Source organism: Chlorocebus sabaeus, chromosome 11 (genome assembly GCF_047675955.1).
Source record: "Chlorocebus sabaeus isolate Y175 chromosome 11, mChlSab1.0.hap1, whole genome shotgun sequence".
In the NCBI taxonomy this organism is placed as follows: Eukaryota; Metazoa; Chordata; class Mammalia; order Primates; family Cercopithecidae; genus Chlorocebus; species Chlorocebus sabaeus.
In genome coordinates, this window is record NC_132914.1 from 42,237,368 (window position 1) to 42,257,933 (window position 20,566).

Sequence of the window (20,566 nt, forward strand, 5' to 3'; positions counted from 1 at the left end):
GACAGTTTCCTTCACATAGAATAAGGACTGAAATGTAATATTAGGGTCAAGAAATATAACACTAAAATTTACAAAAGACAAACATGAAAAGTGTTGTGAAACATATTTAGTTTTTCAACTAGTAGGTCGAGGGGCAAAAGTTCAAATGAATCGCATTTGCTTCAGAAAGCTTGGCAAGTAAATTTGTAAGGAATTCCCCTTTAATTTAAAACATTCCTTCCAAAGGGAATTAGATAAATATCAGTCTCCACTCCATCCAACAATTAATTTTAGTTAGGCAGGTTTTTGTTTTGTTTTGAATTGAACTGAGCAATATTTCTCACATGGTACAAAATCATGAGTGACAAAAAGCTAAGTCTAACTTCACCTACATTTTCCTGCCAATAGCAAATAAGGAGCTTATTTGAATTTGGAAAATATAAGACAACTTCATAAAGCTTTAATTTGACAAAATAGCATTTTCATTTATTGGAAAAATTATTTTTCAACCACTAATTTACATGTTTAAAAACGAGAATTTCTTCACATTCAAACTATAATTAATATTGTGAATTTTCTCTTTGCATTAGAATTTCAAAAATGTATTTCAAGGTTGAGCTAGTCAAGAAACTTTTATTGTGTTTATAAATAGAAACAATTTTGAAAGACCTATGAATAGTCTTCTTACCTTGCACTCATAGAGAACACATACTCCAGAAGAGGAATAGACTGTACTTCTTTCTCCTTCAAAGTAGGTTCGTCCTTGAAATTGGCATATCGCTTTGGAGTAAAAAATACATATGTATTTATTTTATTGGGAAAAATAGCTTAGAAGGGATCAGATCATCTTGTAACAGCATTCCACATGTTTTACACCTTTCTTCAACATGTTTGAATAACCAGAAACCTCAATTCAATCTACTGCAAGGCACATGTAAACTTAGTGTCAGGCAAATTAAGTTGAGAGAGTAAAATAAGATACAAAAAAGATAAAGGGCAATGACATGTCTGAATTAGACTCTGAAAAAGTACTGCCAAGAAGCAGACTTAAAGTCAATTACTTGCCTGATAGATGATGTCCCACTTAGGGCATATTAAGTAAGCACTTAGGGTGGCAATAAATCAGGGGTAATATGAGACTCAGGGAACAATATGAGAAAAGTTTTTGTTTTATATACCATTACATAATTTTAAAATAGAACATTATAATAGAAAGAAGCTATATTCATTTCAGCACATCCATGTAAGTTTTAGGTTTTATGGTTTAGTGTTATTTTATTTATAAGTATGTATGGGTTAGGGCACCCCATCTAGGACATTGAGAGGTCTTAATCTAAACCTGCCTTGCTTCCATCACAATTAAGTGAAATTTTAAAATGTAACCTTAGATTGCATGGGAAAATATGTTTTTAATCCATAAAAATTGCATAGAGTATCAAATAATCTTTTTCTAAAACTTGCAAAATATTTACAATTCACACAAACATTTAGCCAACAGAAATCATTTCCTTGTTTTGAAGTATTTCATACTACCTACATTGACTCATCACGTAAGGCGAAACAGATTTACCCTAAAGCTAATGATGCCTAATTTTCAGGGTCCTTCTCTGGCTTAGGCTCCTTGTAAGATGCTGAACTAAGTTCTCCTTTCATAATTTTGTATTGTTTATCTTTGAAAGGACACCCAATATTGTAGATGCTTCAGATCCCCATAACATCTAGATCTACCCCAAGATAATTATTTCAAAGACCAGTGGAAGTGATCAACTGATAGACTCCGGCAATTTGTTTCCCGTATTTACTAAATCCAATTTTTTATTTTAACTATACAAATTCTATAAAGTGAATGTGTACATTTTCTTTTAATTCCACTGTGTGAATTATGAGAAATTCTTTCACTCTTTGCAATTCATATATCCCTATTACCTTTAAAAGTATCGACTTCCCAATAATAAAGAAGAAAGAAATTAGACATACTTTTATTTTTTAATTTCATTATTTATTTTTTTCTTTTAGAGACAGGGTCTTGCTGTGTTGCCCAGGATGGTCTCGAACTCCTATCCTTAAGTGGTCCTTCTGCCTAAGCCTCCCAAAGTGCTGGGATTACAGGCATGAGCCACCATGCCTGGTCTATTCTCTTAATAATATCAATATATTGTTGTAGAAATATTAAGACCCAAAATATAACCTGACTCTCACTTTCCTTGAAAAACCATTTTAAAGTTGCACATTTAAATAATGGAAACATGCACGGTTTTAAAAATGTCATCCTTCAATTCATCTCCTTACACAGCATTTATTAACAAATTTGACTACATAATGCATATCTCCTAGCCAATTGATTTTGAACTTTTTAGAGCTTGCTAGCAAAGAATAAAATTTACTTGCACTAATCATATGACTTAACATCTGGCTAAAATATGCTCACTCGTGAATATTCAAAATGAAACTATAGATCTGTCAGTTGCATTCTATGTATTATATTATGAATTATAGTGGTATGTGCATTTACCTAATATGATTGATCGCAAAATATATCTCTCTGACATCTAATTTTTAGGATTTTTTTTTGTTTTCATGAAACTCAGTAACCTCAACATAATTAAACATGTAACATGCTAGGTCTTGGTTGAGGTTACTGAGCTTCATGAAAACAAACAAAAAAAATCCTAAAAATTAGAGGTCAAGGAGATATATATATTAAGTACTATATTTTATAAGATAATGAGAATAAATAAAACCTTTCTTACATCTATTCAGTACCTGCCATTCAAAGGTTTCTAAGCCTATTGTATTATATGACTTGATAACTGTAGCCTATTCAAGTCCAAGCGTATGTGGAAGAAAAACAATGGTGCTCTAAATCTTTCTTACACAGAGGGGAAAGGAAACATGGCTAAAAAAACACAAGGGTAAATTCTCCTTATACAAAGTCTTTTGGTAATTTAATATTCACGTAGAGCAGATGGGCCTTCTGCTCTAAACTCTTAATTCAAAAGATTCAAATAGGCAACTTGTGGGACAATAGGGCACCAAATGGAGCTTGGCAGGGAGGGAAAAAGCACATAAATGAATGAGGTCACAATTGCTTAATTCTCTTTCAAGCAATGAGCACAAGCAGGATGAAGTTGGCTTAGGGAGAACCCAAAGTGAGTTATTTTTATCTCACTTCTTTTTTGATCAGTTGCTGTAATTCTCCATAAGTCTAACATTGACATGGAATATTCAGTAATATTAGTAGGATATTTCTTTCCTAGACTCTTTAGAGGAGAAATGTGAAGAAATTCAAACAAAGATATAATGATTCCTAAAAACACTGCAAGGAATCGTAAAAATGCCATTAGAATGGCTCTAGGAGTTTTCTAAGAGAAGACTGAGGGAGTAACAGTCATGTTAACCTATTCATACATTTAACAAATATGTACTGAGCTCCTATTACATGTTAGATACTCTCCTAGGTACTGGAATTCAAAGACAAATTTAATGTGCTTCGTGCCTCACTATTTAGTAGGGCAGACAGACTCATACACAACTAACTCTAAGAGAAGCCAAACTGCAGTTCTATGATTAAATAATCCATAAGCTATATGGAAACTCAGGAACCCGAAAGCACTTCCAAGAAGGGCAGCTGGATTAAGATTAAGAAAACAAACAAGGGCTGCTGAAGGATCCATATTGTGGTAAAAGCAATCATTACCCTAGGGCTAAGGAACAAGGGAAGAAAATGGTTTTACTAGAGTCCAGTGTAAGCCAGAATTATGGAGGAGAGGATGCCTTGTGAAAGCTATAATCATGAGAGCACAACTACTGCCAGAGACATAGCTTGGTGCAGGAAAGAAACATAGCCAACCTTCTCTCCTCCTCCTGCCTTCTGATTTCCTGCCAGTGTCTCCCATTGGTGAATGCTACTTGAAACTAGCTGGCAAGGAGACCAGAGTGATGCAGGCTGCAGAAGTCAGGCTCCTGGGGGACAGAGGACAAAGAATGGAAAAGGGAGTGTCGGGTGCCCAGGAACAGGAAAAATAACAAGAACAAATTTCTGTTACATTAATTCACTATATGCCATTAAGAGGTCTAGTTTACCAAGACAGCTTGCTCAGAAGGGCATGAGAGAACGGAACACAAAAGTCTGAAAGAGAAAATAGATATTTTAAAAATGTAGTCCCTCCTTGAGATTATCGAAATGAGGTTTATAGGCAGCCAGAGGTTAAAATGAGGGAACTGAGCCCTGGGAAAATCAAGTGTGTAAACAGAGGAGGGAAAGCAGATCGGGCCTATGCCCTAATTTTAACCAAGGCCAACCCGTGTAGGTATCAGGTGCAAATTCTCACAGATAACAATAATCACTGGCTACAACAATGACTACATGACCATCCCTGGAATTCTCTAACTGAAAAGTATCTGCCTTCTAACCTCTCCCCAGTAGAGTATAAAGTAAGAAAATTCACTTCTTCAATAAAGCAATAAAGGAATAATCATTTTTTACTGTATTTTCTGCTCCTTTTAACCATGTTAATTGCACGCACATGTTTATAGCCAGAGGCTTCACTTCTTCCCTAGTTTTGTTGTGTGGCTTGTGCATATGTGAGTGAGTGTGACTACCACATTTAGTTCTTTGTGATGTAACTTTGGATTTCTACACCTCAAATCACTTACTAGCTTAAAGCAGAACTGTTTCAATTAGGCCATGTTTTCAAAAGTCTATGCTGAGTGATAGATTTAATACGTTACGTGTATATACTTTAAGATATAAAACTTCTAGGGAGATGTACTTAATTTATTCATACAGGCTTATCACTTTGGAGACTAGGAAGCTATACCATTTTGAAATCATACTAACCCATTGAACCACAGTTACTCATTAGTTATTAATATTAAACAATGTGAAATACACATTTCCTCTGACTCTAGTAGGTGCTGCTGTTGGCATAACTCGAGGGAGTGTATTCACACCAGGGTCTATGTGATTTACGTCACACAGAGCTTTCCTGCACATAGTCTATTCAGTCATAAGTGGAGACATTAACAACAACTTGTAGAAATTCAATAGGACAATGTAACACTTGATGTATATGTTCTACCAAGGCTATCTTAAACAATGCAAATTGGATAGTCACTAGCGTCATAATTATCAGAGAATCCAAGAAAGCAATTAATAAAAATTATTTTCCTTCATTTTCCTCCATTTTAACAACATAAAAACAATTAACAGCAAATAGGAGCCAACAGATGCTACAGACAAATTTAGAAGTCATCAATTGTTAAAAAGTGAAAGGTAATTTATAACACAGATTCAAAAATGGATAAGTGAAAGAAGCCAGTAAAACGCTGAAAATTCTAAGTTACACATTAAAATCTTGATTTACTGGTCCTTAATGCAGAGATAGCAACTGCAGGTTTCTCTAATGAGATTTAAATGAACTTCAGCAAACCATTGTAGAAAGAATGATCTAAACCCATCTAAAAACATTTCAGAATATATAAGCAAAAGGGCATCATATTTTACTTCTAAACATTTCCTCACTACATCTTTAGCTTTTTTCCTCTTATTACTTGATTGAAAATACATGCATCTACTTTAAACTTCCCAATTGGTATCAATACCTTTAAAAACAATTCATTACAAAATTAAAAGTTATAAATACCAAAAAGAAAGTCAGTGTAATTAACTTAAGTGAGTCGTGGGACATAGAGTTTCTTTAAAATTCTTTTTCAAAACACCAAATATCAGTGATCTTTGGATTGGTTGTCTGTTAAGGATAGATTTTTATATAGTAGTAGCTTTCCAATGGTATGCTTTGAAATTTTGATTCCCTTTGGGAGACTTCTCAAAAATGTATAATAGCAGTTACTTCATTCTGAGCCAATATTTTGTTAGCAATATACAAATCAAAGCTGTTGGATGAGAAAATAACTCATTAACTATAATTATGTATATCTGTATTTTTATTATACATTTTTAAAAGAAGGTACAATAAATGCATTCATGAGGCAGGCTAAGATTCTACAAAGTCAAACAAAAAATTTAAAAGTGTTGTAATATTCTTAATAGGCTCCAATCAGCTATGCTGCATTTATCCAGCCCACAATCTTCTTTTGTAATCTGGACTCACTTGGAGTTAATGCTTAACAATATGGTCGTAATAAAAGTCTTGAGCACTAACTGATACAAATTAATCTCTCTTCTCTACAATGCTTAAATCTTTATTATAGCACTGAACACATTTTTCTTCCTTTTCTCTAGTGAGTTGTACACTTTTTCATCTTTCTTATTTCAGGACAGAGACAGTGTCTTACTTATCTTTGGATTTTATTCAGCACCCAGCATGGGCCCGGCATAATATATTCTCAAGGTTTGTTAAATTTTTTGGTAAATTCTCTTCCAGCTTCCTATTTGATAAAGAAATCTAAAAATAAGTGAACTGAACCTCTCTAAACTTCATTTTTCCCTTTACATTTGGTCTCACCTGTGGAGTTTGCATCTTATAATAAAGATTCTATAGCCTGTGTCTTACAGAAAGAGTCTGCCCTTTCTGTAAAATGACAGCTTACCTTCAACTGGAGCACATCTGAAACTTGTGAAATGGGAGCAGTAAGAAAGCAGCTAGTTACTGTCATAGCAGTAACTTACTAACATGAATAATGCAAATTAGCATGCTCAAAGAACGTCTCCTTGGACAATTTGATGACAAAACTTTCTTCTTTCCCAATATAAAACCAGTTTTTGTGAGTCAATGCTATTTAAAATGATTAGAAGTTCAGAGTGCTTAAATAATTCACAAATTCATGAATTAGACATGATTGTCTAATCTCATTAATTGTTTGGGAATTTAGTTGTTTGCCAAACTAATGTTAGAGTTTAAGAAATGAGACCTTGATAGTAGTTGTGCAACCTCCCTTTTCTGTTTTATATACATCATGTCCTTGGGCTTCTAAAGGACCAAAGAGTGCTTCCCCTAGGGGGCCTTAATTTAGGTCAGTAGCTTATTCTTCCAAAAAGAGAACAGGCCCTGAAATACTATAAATTTAGCAGTAGTGAGGGGTTAGGAGGCAAAGAAGGATAAAAGTACCTCCAAGAATAGAACAAGAGCAAAAATTCAAGCACCCTGTTCAGATCAGCCTTTAGGTTAGAGAATGTATATGCTGAGAAAACAAAAAATGAATGTTTAGAAGTTAATAGCAAAAAAGCACACACTATTGCTGTAAGCAGAGATTCAGCATTTTTGACTCTAACGTTACCAATTTAAATGGCAATCTAAAAATATTCTGAAATTCTTTTAAATTAGCTGCTTTTCTGTCACTAGTCTTGTTCTTGATCCTGGCTCATGTACCATAGAACAGTCTATTAAAACGACAATATAATCAATTCATTTAGTCCTCTGACAATATGAAAAATAAATTGAATGATTGGAGGTAAAGATTTAGAGGAAAATACAGTATTTGTATCAATACTTAAATACTATTAAAGTGACAGAACATGGACACACATGAAGAAACAGGTTTCATTACCACTAGACAAAGAAATATAATGTATAATATAATAAGGAAAAGTTTGCATATTGTCACGTTCAAAGTTAGAACTAGAGTCCATATGACAGTCCTTCTGTGCATCTTTTCTTACCACCAACCCAGTGAGTTTGATCAATACAGGAACATCTTGTCTTCGGCTTAACTTTGTGTAATTTTTTTGTTCAAAATGCCTGGCACCATTTAGACACATGTTGTTTTGATGTTAGAGTGTTGAAGATATTGAACATAAAATGTTGTGTGAACTGCAAAGCATGATTCTTTTCATTATACACCAAATATTAGTGCTCAACTAAGAGATTACAAGTAAAAAAAACATTGAAAAAGTGATTTTGCTCTTTTAGAACAGTTTCTGACGTGCAGGTAAAACAAAGGAGGAAACTGTTGAGGGGTAGCTCTATTAGGAGGACATTTTTCAATGCAGTTTCATGAAAGCTATATTAATAACTCCATTATGCAAAGAATGTGGGCCAAGAGAAGAGAACAAGCACAAGGTTAAAGGGAGCAAGCTCTGTGTAGAGTAAGACAAGTGGAAGGGATGGCAGAAAGAGGAGGGAAGAGAGAGCAGAAGAAGCAACTGAGGATGGAAAAATTTGAAAGCATACTTGAGATGGAATAGGAGAAGGAAACGCAGTAAGCAACAAAATGATAAACAGGAGAACCAAAACAATTTCATAAAGACTTAGGGCAAGAATGGTAACAACTGGTGAAAATAAGAAATTTTTTTTTTTTTCATGAGACAGGGTCTCACTTTGTTGCCCAGGTTGGAGTGCTGTGACACGATGAACTGCAACCTCAACCTCCCAGGCTCAAGTGATCCACCTCAGCCTCCTGAGCAGTTGGGACTACAGGCACGCGCCAGCATGTCCCACTAATTTTTTAATTTTTTGTAGAGACAGGGTCTCATTATGTTGCCCAGGCTGGTCTTGAAGTCCTGACCTCAAGTCATCCTTCAACCTTGACCTCCCAAAGTGCTGGTATTACAGGTGTGAGCCATCACACCTGACCTAAGAAACATTTATTGACACTGAAGCACTGTAGTAGAAGGTCATCTTCCCTGCCTTCAAGGAGCATTCAGCCTAATGTGGGAAATGATGGGCACATGCATAGGTAACTAAATATAACTCAGAGAAGAACACAGTCTTACAAGGGTGGAACTGGAAATGCTTCACACAGAGGAGTGTTTGAAAATGAGCACCGAGGGTGAAATGATTTAGTATGATTTAAATCAGGAAAAGAGTACTCATAATACATTCAAAAATAGAATAATAATCACAATAATATACTTTGTCCCAGGATCCCAATGAATATCCAGTCTCGAAACCTATATTACCTGGAAGTGATTTATTATAAGTTGGTTTTACCTATACTCCCAAACTAGTAGGCTGATGGATCTCAACCACAGATGCGTATTAAAATCACCTGAAGAACATTTAAAACTCAATGCCCTATCTGCATGCCAGACCAATTAAAAAATTCTGAGGGTAGGACTTGGGTCTTTTAATATTTTAGAGCTGTCCAGGTAGACCTAAGTTGACAACTATTTTATTATTCAGAGAAAGGGGAACTAAAAGAGAAAAAATAAAATTAACATTTGAATAGAGACAGTCGCAGATATATTCAGTAGAAGCCTTTTTATCCTATATTATCTGATGGAATTTGGCCCACTGTGTGAAAATAATCAGTTAAACTGAGAAATCATATATGACAATAAATGTGTACCTTAAACATTTTAAACACACAAATTCACACTCATTCAACCATGTTTTGATGTTGAACATTTTAGTGTGGATTCCTTGATTGTGCTTTATTGTAGTCTTGATTATATAAGTAAACCTTTTAATGTGTTGCCCAGAATTTCCAGTAAAAGTTTCATTTTGATTGGGGTTTTTTTTAAAGGTAATAAGATAGATACTTGCCCAGTAGTCTGAAGAGAAATAATTTCAATACCCTGTTTTCATCCACATTTATAGTTGTTTTACTGACATGTAATTTCAGAGTACCTTTTTTAAGGGAACTCTTATACACTGTTGATGAGAATGCAAATCAGTTTAGCCACTATGGAAAGCCGTTTGTAGAGTTTTCAAAGAACTTAAAGTACAACTACCATTCAACCCAGCAATCCCACTACTGGATATATATACCCAAGGAAAATAATTCATTCTATCAGAAAGACATATGCACCTGTATGTTCACTGCAGCACTATTCACGATAGCAAGGACATGGAATCAACCTAAGTGCCAATCAACAAGGAAGTAGATAAAGAAAATATGGTGTATATATACACCATGGAATACCATGCAGCCATAAAAAAGAATGAAATCATGCCCTTTGCAGCAACTTAGACACAGCTAGAGGCCATCATCCTAGACACCCTAGCATGAGAACAGAAAAGCAAAAAACACATGTTCTTACTGATAAGCGGGAGCTAAACACTGAATACACATGGATGTTAAAGTAAGAACAATAGTCACTGGGAATCACTAGATGGGGGAGACAGGGAGCAGGGTGTGTCCTAAAGAACCACCTGTTGGGTACTATGTTGCTGCCTGGGTGATGGAATCATTCGGACCTCAAGCCTCAGCATCATACAATTTAACCATATAATACACCTGCATATGTACCCTTTAATCTATAATAAAAGTTGAAATTTGCAGGATACAAAATCAGTGTACAAAAATCACAAGCATTCTTATACACCCAACAAGAACCAAAGTGACAGCCAAATCAGAAAGGCAATCCCATTCACAATTGCCACGAAAAGAATAAAACACCTAGGAATACAGCTACCCAGGGAAGTGAAAGCTCTCTACAAAGAGAATTACAAAACACTCCTCAAATAAATCAGAGAAGATACAAAAAAAAAATGGAAAAACATCCCATGCTCATGGACAGGAAGAATCAATATCATTAAAATGGCTACATAGCCCAAAGCAGTTGACATATTCAATGGTATTCCTACTAAACTACCAATGACATTATTCACAGAACTAGAAAAAAAAAAACAAAAAAAAACAAAAAAAAACTACTTTAAAATTCACATGGAACCAAAAAAGAGCCTAAATAGACAAGGCAATCATAAGCAAAAAAAAAAAAAAAAAAAAAAAAAAAAAAAAAGCTGGAGGCATCACAATACCCAACTTCAAACTATACTACAAGTCTCCCATAACCAAAACAGCAATGGTACTGGTACAAAAACAGGACATAGACCAATAGAACAGAATACAGAGCCCAGAAATAAGGCTGCACATTTACGACTATCTGATCTTCAACAAAGCTGACAAAAAAACAAGCAATAGGGAAAACTCCCTATTAAATAAATGGTGCTAGAATAACTGGCTAGCCATATGCAGAAAATTGAAGCTGGACTCCTTCCTTACATCACGTACACAAATGAACTCAAGATGAATTAAAGACTTAAATGCAAAACCTAAAACTATAAAAACTCTGGAAGACAACCTGAGCAATACCATTCTGGACACAGGAGTGGGTGAAGATTTCACGACAAAGACACCAAGAGCAATTGCAACAAAAGCAAAACTTGACAAGTGGGATCTAATTAAACTTAAGAGTTTCTGCACAGCGAAAGAAACTATGAACAGAGTAAAGAGAAAACCTACAGAATGAAAGAAAATATTTGCTGGCAAAGTTGCAGAGAAAAGGAAACACTTATACGTGGTTGGTGGGAGTGTTAATTAGTTCAACTATTGTGGAAAGCAGTGTGGTGATGCCTCAAAAAACTAAAAGCAGAACTCCCATTCAGCCCAGCAATCCCATTACTGGGTACATACCCAGACAAATATAAATCTTTCCACCATAAAGACACATGCACATGAATGTTCATTGCAGCACTATTCACAATAGCAAAAAAAAAAATGGAATTAACCTAAATGCCCATCAATGACAGACTGGATTTTTAAAATGTGGTACATAAGCACCATGAAACACTATGCAGCCATAAAAACAATATCATGTCTGTTGTTGGAACATGGACGGAGCTGGAGGCTATTATCCTTAGCAAACTAATGCAGGAACAGAAAACCAAATACCACATGTTTTCACTTATAAGTGGGAGCTAAATGATAAGAACTTATGAACACAAAGAAGGAAACAGCAGACACTGGGGTCTATTTGAAGAGGGAGGGTGGGAGTAGGAAGAGGAGCAGAAAAGGTAACAATTGGGTACGGGGCTTAATACCTGGGTGATGAAATAATATGTACAACAAACATCAGTGACATAAGTTTACCTATGTAACAAATTTTCACATGTACCCCCAAACCTAAGAAAAAGTTTTTTAAAATTCTATTATTCATAACAATGAATACTTTGAGAAATATTATTAAAACTTTTACTCAGTGAAAATTATTACTGTAAAAAGTAATTGACAAGAGTCCTTCAAGAAATAATTTTTAAAAATAACAGCAGATATACACACATAAAACACACTTATAAACTAAGAAAGTTAAAATAAAATTTCCAAAGGAGAAAAATACACTTACTGAAGAAAGAGCTGGAAACATATTTTACCGAATGAATACAAATCATGAGGAACTCTGCTGGATGTATTTCTTTAAGTTTTGTTATTCCTTCAAGCAACTTCATGAGGTGAGAAATATTATCTATCTATCTTTGTGTTACATATTTTAACTGAAACCCAAAAAAGTTTGTGTTGCCTAAAGTGGGTGACACAGTGGGCTTCACTTGCTAGTCCAGTCAAATCTCCACATCTCTAGTTAGTTAACCCTCAAAACCATGGGTTAGAATTTGGACTCATTCAACTTTATTTCATTCTAAACCCTAAAATACATTGATATGCCAATGTTTTTCTAATTAGACATAAAGGTAGAGTTTAGATGTGCTATACTTAAACTTGAATATAATCAAGAAAATTTTGATTGCATTTGCTTTCAAATGCTTGCATTTTATGTTAAAGACTCATAGTGTTTAAAATAAATTTAACATTAAAATGAGAAAAAGAGGACTTTTTTAGTAATTTTAGTTTATCAACTTTTTCCAAATCATTCAACTTAATTTGTATAAAACAAATTTTATTTCATTTCATATTTGTATTTAATCAATTTATATATTTATATGTATTTATAGTAGTTAAATAATATTACAATTATTATATAAATACAACTTACATAAACAGGGTTGAAAACATAAGTGTACAGGCTTAGCCTCAAACTTACTTGATTTCTTTTAATTTTTAACAGAGCCAATGTAAACTGTCAATGAATGTTTCTCAAATCACCGGAGATCTTATCTAAATGTATATGCTGATCAGTAGATCTAGAGTGAGACATGAAATTCTGCATATATAACCAGGTCCCAAGGGATACTAATGCTGCTTATTCAATGATCATACTTAGAGTAGCAAGATTATAGATCAGTAATTATCAACTGGACTTGCACATAAAAATTGCACACAGGGAAATTGTTGAAAATACCTGTGTGGAACCCAAATCAACTACATCAAAATATCTAGGAGAGGGACCTAGGCAATCAGTATCTTTCAAGAGAATACAGGTGATTGTAAAGTCTGACCAGTGTTAAGGATTACAGGTGTAGACTCACCCAACTAGTCAATTTAGGGAGGTTTTACTGTAAATCTCAATCCTAGATGATCCCACTCAGTAATGCACAGGTTGCTATAAGAATCAGACCAAAATTATTCTGGATGCTTCTTAAATTTTAAATAATTTGCTTATGAATATGACTGCAAAAAGAGCAATAAAAGCAACAGAAGTGGAAAAAATGGAGAAGAAGAGGGAGATGGAGAGGCAGAATGAGAGAGAAAAGCAGAAAGAGAGAGGAAGAGAGAAAAAGAGAACATGTGAAATGCACGTTTATTGTAGGACTAGAGATTGAGCCTTATTAAATACACCTGTACTTGTACCTTGGGATGAAAATATTTGTATCATATGAAAATAAAATATCGTATTTTATTCTTTTCAGATAATTTTTCTCATTGGGGCAATTAAGTAGAAGTTTTTGACAGCTACGCTAAATGAAACATCAAGGTTAAAATGTTAAACACATTATATTAACTCTGTAAATTAAGAGTTAAATTATCACCATAAGTAACCTTCTCACAATAATAAATAATCAAAAGAAAATTTGGTTACATTACCCCCAAATGCCTCTGGAATTAAATAAGAAGCAAAAAGGCTTCCCATAATCCTTCATGTCTTCAGTGATGCTATTATATATATAGATGAATTTCCCCTCTACTACATTTATAGAGAAGAATACTGTGGAAATGTTCTCATTCATACTCTCACGCACACACACACACATAAAATTATTACTTTAATGGCTACTATATGCCTATAATTGTGCTCATACTAATAAAAAAATAAAAAATAAACTCACAGACACTGACCTTAATAAACAGAGGCATATGATTACCTGAAAAGAAGTCAAAATGACCATCATAATGCTGCCCAATGAGCTCAGGAAACTGATACATGAACAAAGTTGGAACATCAATAGACAGTAATTTTTTTAAATGACCAAACAGATATTTAGAATGTAAGAATACAATAACTGAATTGAAAAATCCACTAGAGGAGTTCAACAGTAGATTTGATTAAGCAGAAGAATCGGCAAACTGAAAGACAGCACATCTGAAATGCAGTCAGAGGACCAAAGAGTAAAACAAATAAAAAAGAATAAAGAAAGCCTAAGGGACTTACGGGATAACATGAAGTGAGCCAATGTATGCATTTGGGGATCCAAAAAGACTAAGATAGAAAAAGGCAGAATGCTTGTTTGAAGAAATAATAGCTGAAAACTCCCCAAATCTGGGAAAGGAAATGTACATCTACATTCAAGAAGCCAAAATAACTTCAGCATGATTAAATGTAAACAAAGCTACACAAAGATACATTATAATCAAACTGTCAAAAGTCAAAGACAAAGAGAATTTCAAAAGAAGCAAGAGAAAAGTGACTGGTCATGTACAACGGAACCTCCATCAGACTATCAGCAGAATTATCAATGGAACCATTGCAGGCAGAATAGAGTACAATGATGTATTTAAAGTGTTGGAAGAAAAATCTGCCAACCAAGAATACTATACATAGCCAAACTATCCTTCAAAAATTAAGAAAAAATAAAGACTTTCCTAGGTAACAAAAGCTGATGAAATTTATCACCACTCAACCTGCCTTACAAAAAATGATAACAGGAGCCCTTAAAGTTGAAATGAAAAAACTACCAGACAGCAACACAAAAGTATATAAAAGTATAAAGTTAACTGGTAAAGGTAAATATATAGACAAATAAAGAATATTGTAATACTCCAACAGTGGTGTATATATCACCCTAAATTCTAGTATGTAACTTAAAGATAAAAATATAAAAATAACAACTAAAAATGTGTTAATGGACATGCCACCTAAAAATGGTAATTTGTGACATCAATGATAAAGAGTTCAGGGGGAGGGGAGTAAAAAGGTGAATGGAAATAAAGTTAAGTTGTTATCAACTTAAAATAGATTGCTGTATTTTATGTCAGCCCCATGGTAACAACAACAAAAAATTCCTATAGAAGATACACAAAAGAAAGTAAGAAAAGAATCAAAAGCATGTCACACATACAAAAAAATCAATGAAACACAGAGGAAGACAACAAAAGAGAAAACACAGGATAAGAAGCCACAACACAAACAGAAAACAATTAACAAAATGACAATCGTTAAGTCCTACTCTATCAATAAAAACTTTAAAAATAAATGGATTAAACTGTCAAACAGAGAATAGCTGAATGAATTAAAAAAAAAAAAAAAAAAAACAAGATCTAATTGTATGCTGTCTACAAAAGACTTACCTAAGATTTAATGACATAAATGGGCTGCAAGTGAAATGTTTGAAATATATATTTCATGCAAATGATAACCAAAAGCAAGAAGGGGTAATCATACTTCTATGACACAAAATATACTTTAAATTCATAACTGTCACATAAGAGATAAATAAGGAAATTATATAAAGACAAGAGGGTTTACATACCATGAATATATGACAATTATAAATATACCCAATATCAGAGCACCTATGCATACTGATAGACATGAAGGGAGAAATAGTAACAAAAGAATAGTAGAACATTTCAATTCCCTACTTTTAATCATGAATAGAAGATCCAAGCAAAAAAAATCAATAAGGAAACAGAAGACTTGAAAAACACTATAGACTAAATGAATCTAACAGACATATATAGAATGTTCCATACAACAGGAGCAGAATATAAATTCTTCTCAAGGACATTCTCCAGGATAGACCATGTTATATCATAAAACAAGTTTTAACAAACTTAAGAAGATGAAATGATACCAGTATCTTTTCTAAACACAATGGAATGAAACTAGGAGTCAGTAGCACTAGGAAAACCAGAAAATTCACAGAAATATGGAAATTAAGTAACACATTTGAATAGTAAATTGATCAACTAAAAAATCAAAAAAGAAATGTTAAAATACCTTGAGACAAAGAAAATAAAAACATAACATAATACAACTGATGAAACACAGCAAAAGCAGTAAAAATGGGAAGTTTAGAGGGATAAATGCCCACATTTAAAAATAGAAAGATCTCAAAGAACCTAACTAAACACCTCAAGGAACTATAAAAAGAACAAACTATTTTCAAAGTTAACAGAAGGAAGAAAATATTAAAGATTAGTGCAGAAAGAAAATGAAATAGAGGACAAAAACACAAAATAGAAAAAAAAAACCTACTAACATAAGGGTTGTTTTTTAAAAAGATCAACAAAATTGACAAATCTTTGGGTAGACTAACAAAGAAAGGAAAAAAGGGAAGATTCAAGTAAAATCAGAAATGAAACAGGAAACATTACAACCAATACACAGAATAAAAAGGTCATAAGACATTACTTCTAATAATTATAACACCAGTAAATTGAATAACCTAGAAGAAATGGATAAAGTTTAGAAACACTACAACCTACTAAGACAGAATCATAAAGAACTAAAACATTTGAATGGATAGATAACTGGTAAGGAGATTGATTCATTAACCAAAAATCTCTCAGCAAAGAAGAACCCAGGACAAGATGACTTCAGCAGAGAATAATACCAAATATTTGAAGAATTAATTCTAATCCTTCTCAAACTCCTCCCAAAATGTTGAAGAAAATGAAACACTTCCAAACTTATTTATGAGGCCAATATTACCCTGATATGAAAGCCAGACAAAGCACTGCAGGAAAAGAGCACTACAAGCCAGTATCCCAGAGAAATACACATGCAAAAATCCTTAACAAAATACTATCAAACTCAATTCAACAGCACAGTTAAAGGATTATACACCATGATAAAGTGGTATTTATCCCTGGGGTGTGAGGATAGCTTAACATCTGAAAATCAATCAATATGACACACCATGTTAAAAGAACAAAGGATAACATCACATAACCATTTTAATATAAAAAGAAAAAGCATTTGACAGAATTCAACATCCTATTATGATTAATAAACACCCAACAAACAAGAAATAGAAGAAATGTACTTCCACATAATAAGAGCCATACATGAAAAGCCCATAGCTAACATTATACTCAACAGTGATAAACTAAAAGCTTCTCTTCTATGAATAGTTACAAAGCAAGTTTGTTCACTTTTAGCACTTTTCTTCAACAAAGTGCTAGAACTCCTAGTGAGAGAAATTAGGTAAGAAAAAGAAATGAAAGGCATCCAAATCAGAAAGGAAAAAGCAAAATTATCTTTGTTGGCAGATGACATTATCTTACATGAAAAAACCCTAATGATTCCACAAAAGACCTGTTAAAGCTCTTAAACAAATAAAGCAAATTTGTAGGACATGAAATCAACATATGAAAATCGGTTGTGTGCCTACACTCTAATAAGGAACAATATGAAAAAGAAGTAAATAATCTCATTTACAATAGCATCAATAATAAAATACTTAAACATAAATAATGAGGCAAAAGACTTGTACACTAGAAACTATGAAACTGCTGAAAGAAATTTAAAAATACTTTAAGAAATGAAAAGACAGTTTGTGTTTACAGGTTGGAAGACACTGTCAAAATGTTTGCACTATCCAAAACAATGTACAGATTTAATGCAATCACTATCAAAATCCCAATGTTATATTTTAGAGAAACAGTAAAAACAGTGCTAAAATTCATATGGAGCCATAAAGGACCCCAAATAGCTGAAACAATCTTGAGAAATAACAAAGCTGGAGGTCTCACACTTCCTGACTTTCAAACACATTACAAAGCTACAGTACATAAAACAGTATGGTTTTCTGGCATTAAACACAGATAATGAAACAGAATAGAGAGCCCAGAAATCAACTCACTTACATATAGTCAAATCTCCAACAAGAATGCTAAGAATACACAATGGGGAAAAGACAGTCTCTTCAACAAGCTGTGTTGAGAAAACAATATCAAACACAAAAATGACATTAGACCTCTATCTCACACCATGCACAAAATCAACTCAAAATGCATTAAAGACTTAAACGTAAGTCCTGAAACTAAGATACTCCTACATGAACTAATAGAAAAAATTTCATAATATTTGTCTTGGCAATAATTTTCTGGATATGACACCAAAGCCCAGGAAACAAAAGCAAAAATAGAGAAATGGGACTACAACGAACTAATTAACTTCTGTACAGTAGAGGAAACACTCAACAGAATGAAAGGTAGCCTACGGAATGGGAGAAAATATGCAAATTGTATCAGATAAGGAGTTACTATTCAAAATATATAATGAATTCCCACAACTCAATAGCAGAAAAACAAATAACCCAATTAAAAACTGGGCAAAGGATTTGAACAGGCATTTCTCCAAAAAAGAGATATAAATGGCCAATAGGTATATGAATAGATCCTTAACATCACTAATTATTAGAAAAATGCAAATCAAAACTGCAATGCAACATCACCTCACATCTGCTAGGATTGTCATTATCAAAAACAAACAAATATAAACAAAAACGGAAAATAACAAGTGTTGGCAAGGATGTGGAGAAACTGGAAACTGTTGCTGGGAATATAAATGTGCAGCCTCTATGAAAAACAGTATACAGGTTCCTCAAAAAATTGAAAATAAAACTACCATATGCTCCAGCTATCCTACTTGTGGGTATTTTTCCATCATAATTGAAATAAGAATCTCAAAGAGATTTTTGTGCTCCCATGTTCACTGCAGCATCATTTGCAATAGCCAAGAGGTGGAAACAACCTAAGTGTCCACTGATGGATGGATAAACAGAGAAAATGTAGCATATACATACAATGAAATATTATTTAGCCTTTAAAATGAAGGAAATCATGTCATATGCTACAACATGAATGAATCTTGAGAACATTATGCTAAGTGAAATAAGCCAGTAACAACAGGACAAATACTGCATGAACCCAATTAATATGAGGTATGCAAAGGGGTCAAAGTCATCTAAGCAGAAAATAGAATGGTGGTTTTCAGGGGCTAGGAGGAGAAGACAATATAGTTAACAATACTGTATTGTACACTTGTAATTATATTAAGAGGGCAGATTTCATGCCATGTGTTCTTTATCCAAAAATAAAAAAGAAAGAAAAGCAAGTAAGGAAGCAAGGAAGAAGGGAAGGGAGGAAGGAAAGAAGGAAGGAATTGAATGAATTATAGTATGGAATGTTTTAGCATCTACTGCCACTGATTTCTAGTTTAATTGCATTGTGGTCATACAGCATATTCTGTATAATTTCAGTTCCTGGAAATTTGTTGAAATGAGCTTTATGGCATAGTATAAAATCAGTATTTATAAATATTCCATGGGTGCTTAAAGGCTTATGCAAGCTGCACAGTAGGGTATAATGGTCTAAATATGTTTATTAGGTTTGGACGTTTAATCACATTCAAGTGCTCCGTATGACTAATAATTATTTTGTGTGCTCACAGTCTATCAATTACTACAACTTTATGTATTTGTCCATTGTTCCTTGTAATTCTGTCAATTTCCTTAAATCTATTTTGAGGCTATATTATTAAATACAAATTCAAATTGCTAGGTCCTCCTAGTAATTTAAAATTTTATCATTATTAAGTAATTCTAGTAATGCCTTTGTCTTAAAATCTACTTTGATTTATCAGGGAAAAATAGCTTTCTTTTGCATGGTCTATATTTTACTGCTCTTTCACTTTTAACCTTTCTGTATTATTATATTTTAAATGGGTATCTTTTATTTTATTTTATTTATTCATTTATTTATTTATTGATTTATTTATTTATTTATTTATTTATTTATTTATTTATTTATTGAGACAGAGTCTTGCTCTGTCACTCAGGCTGGCGTGCAGTGGCACGATCTGGGCTCACTGCAAACTCCGCCTCCCTGGTTCACACCATTCTCCTGCCTCAGCCTTCCGAGTAGCTGGAAGTGCAAGCACCCGCCACCATACCTGGCTAATTTTTCGTATTTTTTAGTAGAGATGGGGTTTCACTGTGTTAACCAGGATCATCTCGATCTCCTAAATGGGTATCTTTTAAACAGTTTAGAGCTGAGTTTCATTAATCCAGTTTCAAAATATTTATTTTGAAATATTTATTTTGAAACTGAAAATACTTATTTTGAAACTGAATTATTTAGTCTATGTATATTTAATTTAACAATAAATATATTCAATTTTTAAATCAACCATCTTATTTTGTGCTTTCTCTTTTTCTGCTTATGCTGTTTATTTTTGTCCCCCCTGCTTTTACTTATTTTGAATTAATCATTTTTGCTCATTCAATTTTCCCTTATACTCAGCAGTTTAGATATTTAACACTCTATTCTTAAATAATAAAAAACTAAGTTTAGTCAATAACTTTAGGGTCCTTTGGGATAATAGAAGTGTCTTAAAATATTTTAACATATTTTATTCCCCCTTCTATAATGTTGTTGTTGTATTTTTAAATTTCCATACATTTTCTAAATTCTGTAAGATTATGAGGATAAGGATAATTATATCTTATTCTATCAATACTTACTTAGGTTTACTCACTATTTAGAACTCATTTTTTCAGATTTT

The 20,566-nt window shown here is 33.2% G+C and overlaps 1 protein-coding gene across 1 annotated transcript in view; it reads right to left on the minus strand.

Annotated features, from left to right (window-relative positions):
* The window catches only part of NELL2 (neural EGFL like 2), a 351,416-nt gene that overhangs the window by 198,389 nt on the left and 132,461 nt on the right, over positions 1-20,566 (minus strand). Inside the window, exon 11 of the mRNA XM_073020642.1 lies at positions 668-759. Coding sequence (XP_072876743.1) covers positions 668-759 — 92 coding nt within the window. The remainder of the gene's footprint in view (positions 1-667; positions 760-20,566) is intronic.